General features: G+C 43.7%; 1 protein-coding gene across 2 annotated transcripts in view; it reads right to left on the bottom strand.

The window, feature by feature from the left end:
- LOC135395067 (rho GTPase-activating protein 7-like) overlaps positions 1-13604 on the bottom strand; it is an 89112-nt gene that overhangs the window by 11640 nt on the left and 63868 nt on the right. For both annotated transcript variants that reach the window (XM_064626265.1, XM_064626266.1), the window contains exons 9-16: positions 10832-10903; positions 7335-7416; positions 5973-6033; positions 4334-4679; positions 3179-3376; positions 2490-2628; positions 1697-1929; positions 416-727 (exon numbers count right to left, since the gene is read on the bottom strand). In XM_064626265.1, coding sequence (XP_064482335.1) covers positions 416-727; positions 1697-1929; positions 2490-2628; positions 3179-3376; positions 4334-4679; positions 5973-6033; positions 7335-7416; positions 10832-10903 — 1443 coding nt within the window. The remainder of the gene's footprint in view (positions 1-415; positions 728-1696; positions 1930-2489; positions 2629-3178; positions 3377-4333; positions 4680-5972; positions 6034-7334; positions 7417-10831; positions 10904-13604) is intronic.

Raw genomic sequence — 13604 nt, 5'->3', positions numbered from 1 at the left:
CTGTACACAGTAGGGATGGTGTCTGTCTGGGGGTATTACTGCATCAGAGTATCGCTATATCTGAGTGTTTGTGACATTGCCAGTTGAGATCATGTAAAGCAAGTACAAGAAGGTACAAGAAGGTACATGCAGAATGTCACTGAGCATGCACAATTGTCCAAACAACCAATCTTCTCGTCTTTTGCACAATTTATCGTCCCGCGAGAATTCCATTTGCTATATGCGATGAAGCACTTCTGCAACGATAGTTATGTCTAAAGTTAATCTTATTTACATGTGTCTTAAGAAGATGGAAGCTATTTGTTATACTAACATCGTAATCAACAAGCCTGGCCGTACTGAATGTGGTTTGTAATGTACTGCTAAGAACGACACCCAATTCCACGTCCCAACTTGCTTGAAAGAGAACACTTACGTTGGAAAATGCAAAGAAATGTGTCTGAGAGCTTGCTCGTAAGCAGCCCTTCGGGAAGCTCTCGAAAATATTGCTTCAACAGATCGGCTACGTCGTACGCCTGGTGGGGTTCGTACACGATGGCTGTACTGCTCATCTCATGGAGGCTGCGAAGTTTCTGAATCCGGGAGCGAACCCCAGATTTTCGAAACAGTCCCGTCGAATCAGACGCACTTTTTTGAAGAAAGTCCATGGCTCCCTGAATGGAGAGAGGCAGCGCGTGACCAGTTCGCTGAAGCGACACGCTGAGAGGTACGCCGAACACCGCCTTGTCTGAAACCAGTCAATTTCAAATTGAATGCTCTTAGTTACGCTGCTGGAATGAAAGAAAAGGACATAATATCCAAGAAATCACCCAGGACTCTGAATTACCCGGGAAATAATTTTATCGAAGATATCGAATTATACGAAACATCGAGTCATCCGCAAAATTGAATTCGCGTAGAAACCGTATGATGCAAGAAAGCAACGAGTCAGTGCAGATGAAGCGAGAAAGAAAAAAAATAATAATGGGAGAAGTCCATGACCATCCTCCAGGCTCCATTACAACTTCACATTCCTATGTGAGCTCTGACAGAGCAATTTATTTTGTAATGCCTCTGGACTGAAGATGCACTGCTAGAAGAGGCCAGCCTTTTGCGCAGCCCCTCAGCTTTTGCCTTTCCCCTCATGCACGCGCGTGGGATCGCTCTTAAATAAGGTACCACAACAACTACACGTGAGGCCCAGGTTGCTTCACTTTTTTTACCATAGCGTTGTGTCCTCTTATTGCTTCTTTCTGAGTGGACAAACTCAGGTGTTTTCTCCAAGCTTTTCTATCTCTCATGCACGGAGATGTACTCTCATACTGTCAGCATACAAATTCAACCTTCTTCAAATATCATACCACCAAGCGTACCAAGCTGTTGCAAGTTGAATTCGTATGCTGCGGAAACAGCAACAAACATGAATAGCACAAACAACTGACAGTGACACACGGAGCTTTCTAGGTGGTTACGTTCACCCGCAAATGCATCGCTACGCGTTCTTTAACTGAAACTGAAACTAGTACGATGCGAAACCGAGGTATGCTTTATGTATCGTCTGGTGTCCAGGACAGTCATGACTTCAGTTGACCCCCAATGAACTCTGAACATCGGGGAGCAGTGCAATATCATAGGCAAAAATGCCATTAAAATAGTTGCACACAGCAGTGAGTAACGAGATAAACGGACGAGACCATTTCAATGAAAAAAAACTTACCTTTGTAATCCGGTGCCCGCATTCGTTTGATAAACTTTGGTACAGCCCATCCCCATCCTGAACGATATGGAGGGGAAAACCTCTCCATAAGCGCCGTTAATCGCAGCATGGCTAACTTCCTGAAAACCAGCAACTGCGAGGCAGACAGCTGGTCGTATCTTTGGCCGGCTAAACATGGAAGCTGTTCACTCGGAGTTGTGAAGCAATGCCATGGGAAACTCGACGGGCTACCACTGCAATGTTAATGTGGCACAATTCAAATTCCCCTACGTGCTGCCCTAAACTATCTGCTCACCAACTACTGGGTCAAACTTTCAATTTGCTCAAAATAAACTACCCTTGGATGGATAATTCTGATAGGACAGCACTTGGGTCACTCGTACTACAGCGTGAGACTGCATTTTTAGCGTACCCCTAGAAAGTTCCCACGTTTGACAATAAGTGTTGAATGTTCCCACTATTTTCCATCTAGTATGCAGCAGTATGCCTAGGAGTTTTACAATACTACGCAAGTATTTTTATGCAACTGCGCCCTCCTTGGAACGTTACTTGACCCAACATGGATCTTTCAACTGAGAGTCTACGTTCCTGTACATCACTTTTTCGGGTGACCACAAACCACAGAAATATTTTCCGTGGGAAAAATGACATACGTATACATTTTTTGCAGTCACTGTCGAATGTTTGGGGTAATGCAGCTAATTCAACGCTTCATTTATCAGACATCGGGGTATCGCGACATTTCGTTAATTAACCCATCTTCGTAACCTTCGATGTTGAAATAATTGCTTACATTGCAGGTCGCGTTAGCGATGAGCCAACGCCAGAATCTCTCCTTTCAGGAATGTATTGTACCCTTTCTTGCTCTCCTCCTCCCAATGAACCAGATCCCATACTGCTGTTGTCCCGTACTCGATTGTCGTTTCCTAAAACTGCAACAACATGCACCATCATTCCATCTGCTGGCATCTCGAACATTCTGACACTGGGATAACGTGTAATAACAACAATAACAGTGACAATATAAATGCAATCACAATGTAGTTGCGTTCAACTTAAGAAGAAAAAGAAATCTCAACTCCATACACTGTTTGAGCTAAGGAGACACAATGGTACGGCAGGAGAGAGAGATTGCAGCGCCACCATGCGCCATCAGTAGGGGAGCACATTTCTGCCACAGCATAGGGTCATACAGGCAGTCTTAACAGCCAATACGGAAGCAAAGTGAGTCTGGCACAGGAGGGAGCGTGACCTCTCTGTGCCCACCCATCCTATCTGCTGTGCAGTAATATTTTGAGAGCTGATGAACTACATATCCTTTCCTTCTAAAGTTGAACACGACTATAGTAAACTGAAGAAGAAAAAAAAGAAGGAAAAGCACCGTGCAGGAAAGCACTCGGAGAGGCCACAAAGTGCTCCTGCTATTGGAAACAACGTCACATCTTCAGCCGTAGATGAGATGGCTCGAGATGGCCGGCCTACCTTGTACTTGGGTGGTCGGAACATTATCGTAGAAGCTGTTCCTGTCCGTGGTCATCAGCCAGCATTCTTTGTGTTTGTAGCCTCTCAGTTTCTTTCGTGGATCCAGCTGAGGTGAGCACTCAGAGTCGCTCAACGCGTGGCCCTCGGGCCCGAGGTGATTAGTCCGTGCAATACCTTTGGAGTTCGGGTCGCCGAGTCCTGAAGTGAAAGGGTTGTCGACCAATATGAAGATGCCAAATTCCAAGTTTTTAAAATCAGTGTTCGTACCACAAAGCAGGTGGAGAGAGGACAGCAGGAAGGAGTGAAAGATAGGATGGTTAGTGCACATACTGAGCTAACTTGAGTGTCATCAGAAAAGTCTGCTAGGGAAAACGGCACAACCAGCGGTAGAATTTAAATACAGTGAAAGAAAGTAACTGCAAAAGGGGAGACTGCTGTTGTAAAGGTAAGCTCGTTATAGAGGATGTGCACCTCTTGTGCAACGTAGTGGAATATGATAGTATAAACGAATGACTAGGGCATTATGGGATAGCGGTTATCTGGTCATCACCACCATTATACGTAGCAACTTATTATTCCTACGTGTTACATCATACTTTTTATATACTACACCGCGATTGTGACATTGGTTCCGCAAAAGCGGACTGCCAGTTCTTCAAAAAGTGTGAGAATAAAGTATGCTACTAGCTTCAATGTCTGTCTCGCATCAATACAGAATTTGTAAAGAGCAGTATTATCAACCCTACAGAAAGCTAACCATTCAGTTTCTCGTACGCAGGTAGGGTTATCGAGATGTAAACATACTAGGTCTGAAACTGGCTGGTTACATTTTGCATTAAAAAGACATTCATTCTAAAGAAGTCTGACTGTAGCTGTTTTGTAGCAATGAACTAGTAATAGCGTACTAACGAACTACTATGTATACTGAAATTTATTCGTTTAATCCTTCGTTTAATGTGTGGCTCGAGATTGAGTTGAGATTCATGAGTCCTATGCCGGGCAAGGGTAAAAACCGTGCCCGAAAATCTGGTTTCGTTCCTAACTCTTTCTGAAATTTTTTTGAGAGGGCAGCTTCCTTCTGTTGAGTGGGCCCTCAGGCTATAGTATAGCAGGTTTGAGGCCCCGGATCTAGACAGTGTAAAGAGAAGGACTAACCATCCTGCGGCCTCTCCTTTCTTCTGCGTGTACCCCTGAAGCTGTCCATCCTCTTCAGGATGGCATCTCGTATCCTTTCACTTCCACTACGTCGTAGTTTGGGCCCTGGTGAACCTTCGTCCGGCCCAACGCCGATTATGCGTTCGTCGCTCGTCGATAGTCGACTATCGGGACTACTCCTCGGTTCGTCGAGGAAGACGCTGTCGTGCGAGCTGTACGCCTCTTGGGTGCCGCTCGGAGTCACGACGACTGGTGGAGACACACGAGACCAGCGTCGGCTGCCGCGGTGGAATTGCCAGTTGTTGCTCAGGGCAAGACCTTCGTCCTCGTCGCTGTCCTGGTGGATCTAAATGTGTACGTCGAAGTTGTTGAGACTATGCCTCCAATCTTCTGTATTATGTGACAACATGTACCATATGTTACAGCCACCTACATTACAACATTTGATGTCAATATCATGTCAACGGATGCATGCCACATGCATGCCACAAATTACTGTGCAAGTCCCGCTTTTTACGTGCAATCATTATTGGCCTATCACGAGGCCAGCCAAGTAACCCACGAACTCTGGCGCCCAGAACTCGCAAAATTTAGTAACTGCAAACATATGCCCTCCGCACGATTTGCAAAAAACTGAGACCACAAAGTTAAAGGGTTTTACAATAACTGTTCTTGGCCGATAATGCAAATGGTGGATTACTGCCAGAGCTGTGCGGGTATTTGAAACCTTGAATTCGACTCAAATAGGCAGTGCTATCTGAACAGTATTCACAGGCAATTGTGAGTACAGTCGCCGTCCGATTTTTCGGACTCTGCGGGGATCGCGCAAAAGTCCGAATAATCGAGCAGTCCGAAAAAACGAATTTCGCTTCAAAATAAACTTTACTAAGCCCTAGTAGGCTGGAAAAATTTGTCGATGCTTTCTTAACGCGCTTCCACCTCTACCTGATAACATCAGCTTCTATTTCCCGAAGCGACATTTCGTCAACGTACACTGTGAGAGGCATCGCCGTCATCAAGTCTGCAAGTCGGCTTCACCTAACACATGCGTGTTTTAGGTGAAGCTCGCTTTACAGCGCTGTAGCGCGACTCGCGGGCGGACAGCACGTGCTGGGCCGTTGGCCAAAAACGAAGACGCAAAAGCGCTATGACAGACCTCTTCTACTCAGAGGAATGGAAAATGAACAATCATCACTGCCTATTTTTTTGCCTCAATATTTTAGTTGGTTGATTTCTTTCGATACGAATTTCAGATGATACCAATATTTTCCGTCACCCCAAGAGAGAAATTCGCTGGTTGGGCAAATAGAGTCCGAAATATCGAGCGACGGAGCTGCACGGCGTCCGAAATTTTGGACGTTCTTATACATCAACTCTATGGTTCCCGCGGCCGTTCCGCGAACGAGTCCGAATAATCGAGCACGTCCGAAAAGTCGGTAGGCGACTGTATTCGCATTTCTCAAATATTTGTCGAATATTAAGGTGTCGCACCTTCGTTGATGCGCTCACATCAGCATTTTGGACAAGACAGAGGCAGCAGCAAAAATGTGCATATACATAGTAAAATGTGTTGCGCAATAAGAGCAGCGACGCGTTGCATTTATGTGGATCTAAAATGTAAAACAGTGTGCATCCTTACCGATTGTTTTACCAGACCGTCTCTCTTCATCCTTGCACACTTATTCAAAGTATTGAGTCGCCTGAAGAAGAAAGGTATTCTCAAAATGTCACTTTTTTTCGTACTTTACTCCGTTTTACAAAGTTTGTCAAATATGGCCATTGGAACAAGAAAAGATAACATCTCAACGAAGTAGGAAGCCTTAATTGCGTTTATTCATCACCAGTAACTAGGATCTCTGGTTTTAAGTATTTACCAAAGAGCACCAATAAACATAGCCTGGTCAATAAACATAGCCTGGTAATTTTTTAACAAGGTTGCGGAAAATAATTGTACGTTTATTCAGCACTTGCTGTTTCCAGCAAAAAATTTCTAGAACTCTGAACGAAACTTGAGACAACCCATCAGTTGGTAAACAAATCTGCGTTTATGTAGGACGAAACTGTCCATCGCCATTTGTGTAAAACTGCATAAAATGTATCGGACAAATGTAACACTACTGTGGACTCCTGTAGTTCTGTGTAGGTATTCTCAAAATTCACCACACTGGGTTCTTCACTGTCACTATTAATGACATCGTCATCTCCAATAACACCGCTCATGTTGGTCAAAGGTGACATACACCAGGACATCAGTCATCCATAGCTCTCAAACTTAGTTTACACATTAAAGAACGTAGCTCTGTAAGTGAACAGTTTCATTACTCAATGGATCATATATAATGTACTGGGCTAGTCAATGTGCAGTACAATGGAAAGAGGGGAATTCTACAAAGTAAACAACAACAATTTCTCTGACTCCCCACTGAATAAGTGAAAGTGGATGTTTTCTTCTGCGGTTCCTCAAAATTTGCTTCCACATTTGGATGAGCGAAGCTCGGATAAATGAGGGGCCAACTGCACATGAATAACAATGAGCACTTGAAATTACTCAATTTTATTTCCTGTCACTTCATGGTAAACTGCTTTGCAGCAGACAAGGAACATTGTTGCAATGGAAGGAGGCAATTTATTATAACAAGTTCAGGTTTTAGCAGTTGGTACTGTAAACAAAAGTGTCGCGCTCGCTCTATGCGCAGGAAACGCCAATTCAAATTCTCGTCCATTTTCCCACAGTGGCCTCATGTTTAAAATATTACCACCAAAAAGCCACCGATTCGTGGTGACCAAAATTACCACAGATATTCTATACCGAATTTCTGAAAAATTAAACACCAGAAAAACCCACGACATAATTTGCCAGGTTGACATTAGGAAGTGAAAGTCTTAACTGCATAATTTCTAGCACAGCCGATATTATTCAATGAGGCACATTCGTTCTTTTGACTATTCAGCACTTTTTGTTGCATATAATCCTAATGACACTGCACTGACAGTTTCTGACCTGAACAGTGACTGCAGCTCATCCTGGTCCAGATTGGGATGATCCTTCAAGACGCTCGTGATTTCCACAGGAAAGGTGTTGTCTGCAAAAAGTGTCAACCTTAGGACTACATATACTGTCCACTGTCTGTGTCTGTACCAAGAGACGTGACATTGGTAAAACAATTTTCAGTTGATACCATGTCAAAGCACTCGTTTAAAATTTTTGCAATTTTTTTTTTTCAATATTGCGTTATTACCATGGAGCAACTGTCACGATGTACGGATGGTGACAAGGGAGTTGAAACAGACTTGAGGGGGGAACTGAGCTGACAATCCTCTGGAAAGTTTGCCAAAAATCCGCAGAAAACTTGCCTGGTGTGTTAGGCTTAAGCCCAGTAAAACCCGCTTGTACCCCCAATTTGCATCACCATCCATCAACTCAAAAAATCCTGAAAATGGAGTTGCAAATTGAGCCACCTATCACACCCATACGGGCAGCAGAGAACACAAAGTGCTGCACGGCATCTCCTCTTCACATGAAGCATGGTGAGGGCTTTTTTTTTTAATTTTCCACCGCATTTTATCCTGCTTTACGGCTTTTGAAATAAAACCCAATTTCTGCCCCTAACTTTCAAAAAGCATAAATCTCAAAAACATGAGCATCTACATACAAGTTTCTTTTAAATTCTTTGCTGATTTTTAATAAAAAAGCTACGAAAGCAGCATATATACTGTTTTTCCAGGTAGGTTATGGAGCTAGGCGAACATTCTTTCAATGGAAGTATGCAACTACAGTAAAACCCGCAGATAGCGATATCGCGTATAACGATATCCCTCGTAAAACGATGGTTCATGATTACCGTCAAAATATACATTGTTTCTATGGGGAAACGACCCGTGTATAGCGATGGAGACCGCAGTTCCGAGTACTCGTATAACGATGTTGGACGCTGTCCCGTGCGCGTAACCTCGCGGCGGTTTTCGCCGCGATAAGATACAGTAGAATCTCGATGATACGAATCTCACGGGGTAGCGGAAAAAATTCGTATTACCCGAAATTCACATCAAAGGAATTAAACCAAAATAAAAATTGAGGCAAGAAAATAGATACGTCGAAAAGGGGAAAAAAATAAAACACTGTCAAGGAGCCCGCGAGAAGGGAATCACACACGTAACATGAAAAACGGTTAGGAGCAACTAATATTTATTCGAACAAGAACTTTCGTGCAAGAGACTGCACTTCTTCAGGTTACACAACTAAGTGCGTTGGCACTTAGTTGTGTAACCTGAAGAAGTGCAGTCTCTTGCACGAAAGTTCTTGTTCGAATAAATATTAGTTGCTCCTAACCGTTTTTCATGTTACGTGCAAGAAAATAGACAGCGACTGTTCATTTTCCAATACTGTCAGTGAACGAGGTAGGTGGTAACGCTTTTGTACCTCCGTATTTGGCCAATGCTGCTCAAATTCGCGAGATGATTCGAAAGGCCTAGCACGTGCTTTCCACCTGCGAGTCGCGCGACAGTGTCCTAAAGCGAGCTTCTCCTAAAGCACGCAGGAGTTAGGTGAAGCCGACTTGCGGAATGGTGACGTGTAGTGTTGCTAGAAGTTGTCCTGCTGTGTTCCCTGGCTCCCTCCACGAGTTCTGATCGCTGTTTTCCCAACCCAGTGCGATGTCACACAGCTTCGCGTTTTTTAAGCATCTCTTTCTTTTTCTTTTGCTACACGCGGCATGCCGCGCGACTTTTCGGGGATAAGCTATATAGGTCAGCCCTCGTTTAACGATGTATCCTGTATAACGATGGAATTCGCGATTACAGTCAATATCGTTATACGCGGGTTTCACTATACTGTATGACTACATTACCTAAAACATATTATTCAGCTATTTATTTAGGAGCTTTTGGGCAAAAGTAAGAAAGCAGTATGGAAGACAATCCTCGTTTAAAGCATTTCTTTTTTTTTTTTTTTTTTTAATTCTGAAACAAGCGTGTGTGTTGAAATACCTATCGCCAAATTTTGCTACGCAAATGAGCCGAAACCGAAACTGTGCACGTCAGAAGCCCTGACCCCAATCCAAGAGACGCTTTCAACGAGGATTGTCTCCCATTCTGATATCTTAGTTTTGCCCAAAATCCCCTAATCAAAGGGTTAATTAATTATATTTTCGGTAATTTGTCATCTAGTATTTGCATACTCTATTCAAAAGGATGTCCGCCTGGCCGTAGAACTTAAGTGCTAAAACGGTGTCTATGATGCTCGGAGCATTTTTATTAAAAATCTGTAAAATATATATATATACAAAAACGAAAAAACCCTATATATGCATACTGTACATGGCTGTGTGGCAGCAACCAAGTGGTTTGAAACAGGTATCTCTGTTCCTGCATACATTTTGATAATATTCCTTACGACACACTTGGCTCATCCGCGGCGAAAGAGCGCAAATAATGCGGACATCATACTTACACCGTCTTTTGCAAGTGGGTGACAAAGGTATGTGGCTCGAGATTTCAGACAAGCGCGTTGTAAGCACCACTCTTATGGAGAGATAAGATAGCGGATCATATCTTAGGGACGCACGTCGTAGTTCTACAAATGTGCACCCTGCTACTGCTCACAGACTGCTTTGGATTGAACCAAAAAAAATTAGAATGCGAAGAAATGAGATAAAAAGAAAAGGTAAAGAAAGAGGTTTTAAATCTCATATTAGCACCGCAAAGCAACCGTGGCAACAGACGGCATACAGACGTCAATGGATGTAGAGAGGACAGCAGGAGTCCTGGGCAGACTTCAGGAGAAACCTCAGAGAACAAGTTAAAACACCAATACAGGGAGACTGTAAATTTGGAGGTGATGTTCAAGGACACAGATAGGTGGAGCCTCGTACGCATCTAACCTTCGTCTACCTGCGCCTTTGCGCGCCAGCTCCAAAAGATTGTAGCATGCCGAGAGAACGGCTGGCAGTAGAATTTGAACCCCACCTTCCAGTCTTCAGCATGACCTTGGAGCTAACACCAACCAGCAGATGCTGTATACACTTGGCCATTTGAATAAAGAGCGCAATTACTGTTGCGTGAGTGTTTCACTTTGCTTCACTGAGACACAACTTGACCTCAATGACCCAGCAACACGTGACTAGAATGTCCCAGCCATGTGGGTGCCACAGCTCTAGAACTTTGACCACACTGAAAGGCTGGTCGTCAAGTTGTCTCCACACACAGAGCAGTTGAGCCTCTTTCACAATCTCTCGTCATTCACCTCTGCCATTGCTTTTGCAGCTTTGCTACATTTCCGTGACATTCGACTTCTACGACACAAATCCTTTCCTCCGAGACAACTAGAAAATTGAGGTAAAGAGACAAAAAGAAACACCTATTACACTCGGAATAACGCTTCCTTTCGTCCTCATTTCCGTTCTACTTCATAAGGGAAGAAGGCAGAAAAGCATCAAAGACTGATAGTCTATAAATCATGCTCGAGATAACTTAATGGATGGAATTAAATGCGATGTTCACCTTCGTACATCTGCACATACTGCGGAAATCCAGCCTGCCGAAGCCATTCGCAGGCATGAACAGCTTCCACTTCTGAAAAAAAAAAAAAAAATTGCAATCAGTAACACTTTTCATCAAATTTATCCGTAGTTAAATGCATGAAGCTAGAAAAGCTCCATTAACAGGTTTAATCTGAACAAGTACTACCTGGGGCTTGGACTATATATATATCTTTCCCTCTTAATCCCTCCCACTGTAATGACGAACGAATACACCAGAACAACAAAATATTCCATCTGCCGGTGAAGATGATGTATGGATTGGTAAGAAGAATTGTTCCACTTGAAATGGTAATTTTTGTCAGCAAGAGTGCTGTAGAGCATATAATACAAATGGCTCTATGGGTAGATAGCACTCATCTTAAGCCCAACACAGCAATACGCCGCATATCCACTAAACCTAACATGTTTCTCCAAACTAGGCATCTACAAAAAATGACTCAGGTGCCCCGCAATATCTACTGTCCTAAGGACAAGTACATTGTGCAGTGCATTGAGGGCCACCACTCTATTTAATATATGGTCATCTGAACTGTTGTCTCATTAACTGGGCTCATTGATGATAATGATGATGACGCCGACGACGACAAACCGAAGAAAGAAAAAAACACTCATTCAGTGGACCCATTCACTAGTTGGACCCTGCTTGTTCTTTGTTATAGTTCTTGGTTATCTTGGGGTTGCATTTGCTCCATTTTTTTACTTTCTTTTCTATTCACGTGTTCTGGAGTAGCGTGACCGACTTTTGTCAGGACTCGCGTCTCCATTTTTTTTTTTAGTCAATCAATCAATATCAAAAGTATTTAAGTTAGGTACTAAATGCTGACAGTTGAAATATTTCATACAATAATAATAAGATACCAAGTTATATCCAAATGCCACAAAAATACTGCCACTATTGTTCCCGATTAAACACGGTCCCATGCTGTGTGGTGTTCCAGGTGTCCAAAAATGTGTTCATTTTTTCTTCTCTGAGCTGTTTTTTGCCAAGTTTTGCAAAATTGGCAATTTTCGAACTGGGTTTTCCGAATGTGGTAATACAGATAAAATTGTTCCATTGTGTGATTTGATCAGGGGCGGATCCAGACCCTCGGTTTGGGGGAGGGGGGAGAGGGAAATTCAATGTATAAACTGACGTTTTTTTTTTCGGGGGGGGGGGGGGTGCAAGGTGTACAGGGGGTACTGCAAGGTGTTTCAGGAAATGCCACATTCACGTAATCAACTCCATCACATGGGCCTTTGCGATGAGGCACGAAAACTCCAACAAGCGTCGATACCAAATGCTGGCCAGTACAAAAATAAGAAAAGCTTTTACCACCACAAAGCCTTCTATACGAGATTTTTGCTAAAGTTTCCGCATCCTTTTTTTCGGGTCCTTCCATGCTCCTCTAAGCATAGAGTTAGAGAGCACCGGGCGAGCGCACGTAACGGCAGAAAAGTCGCTTAGAGGTCACCCGCTTTCCGGCGTCGCGACTGACGAACGGCAGTGACCAAGTCAAAGAAGACGACGAGGCCCCGCGCTATCTCGCTCTCGTCGGCGAACGTCGGTGCGGCACGCGCACAATTTCCCCGCAAAACCGCGCGCTCCTTTTCGCGCAGCCTCTACCTGTTATAGCCTTATATAATTATAGCCTCTACCTGTTTGTAAACAAATGACGTCATAGTGTTCGACAGCGCCACGAGTTTGGTAGAGTCGAACTTCGTCCAAAGCTAGTGGCGAACAAGGTCTTGAGGGGATTACGATGGTCTCTGAAAGGGACGATTGTTTATAGCCAGGGAAGGATAGCGGACATATTTTCGTTTCCGTTATCCGTTTCTGATACCGGCCTTTCAATTTCGTTTCCGTTACTGTTTCCGGCAATGGAACGGTTGTTACAGAGCTAGCGGGGGGCAGCCCCTCCGGCTCTATCGGCATCCTGTTTTGCCCAAGTGCTGCTTCGGTGTCACGCGTAAACGCTACACAAGTAATTTTACGTCATTGGGATGCGCACATCTTGCAAGATAAAAAAGAAAAATAAATGTAGGAACATGTTTTCAGTCTTCAGTCACTCGGAGTGCAGCAACTCAAGGTGGGCGTAACCTTCATCCAATGTCGCAGTCATAAGCGGATGCTCTCAGTAGTAAATAATACTGCGATGGCCACGGTGAAATGAAAAGAAGAAGAAAAGAAAAGTACAAAATAAGTAACTAAAGATCGTAGGCCGTCATCCTCGTGCTATGGTGGAGTATAGTGATGCGTTGATGTCACGGAGTTATGAGGATTGGGACGAGGTAAGCGACGTGTGCACCCTCGAGATCCAATATTGCGCTTTCTTTCCACGCTCTCGTGTAGTATTTATAGCCTTACAGGGAATGGAGTCGTTAAAACAAAAACAAAAAATGAAAAGTCACTCAAATGTCATCGCACAACAGGAATAGCCATTACACGTGTTTTGCACTTTGGGAGATTTGGCCCGAAACTTTTTCTCATATAATGGGAGGACTACCTCGAATACACGGGACAGTATCGGGGGGCAAAGTTCTCCTTCTAAATTGCTCGAACAGCCGTGCCAAATTTTCAGTTCAGAAATTAGACTGCAATGTAAATCATTAATGATGACCATCCAACAACGGCAAGCCGTTCATCATTACAAGCACCACCCACCACCTGATCATCATCATCCAATCAACCAATTTATTCTTTCCTCGCGTGGATATCACAGTTGAAGTTCAGCCGACAAAATATTTTGCCACCA

This window comes from Ornithodoros turicata, chromosome 5 (genome assembly GCF_037126465.1).
Source record: "Ornithodoros turicata isolate Travis chromosome 5, ASM3712646v1, whole genome shotgun sequence".
Lineage (NCBI taxonomy): Eukaryota > Metazoa > Arthropoda > Arachnida > Ixodida > Argasidae > Ornithodoros > Ornithodoros turicata.
The sequence above is the reverse complement of the archived record's forward strand: the minus strand, read 5'-3'. Positions and strand labels throughout refer to the sequence as shown.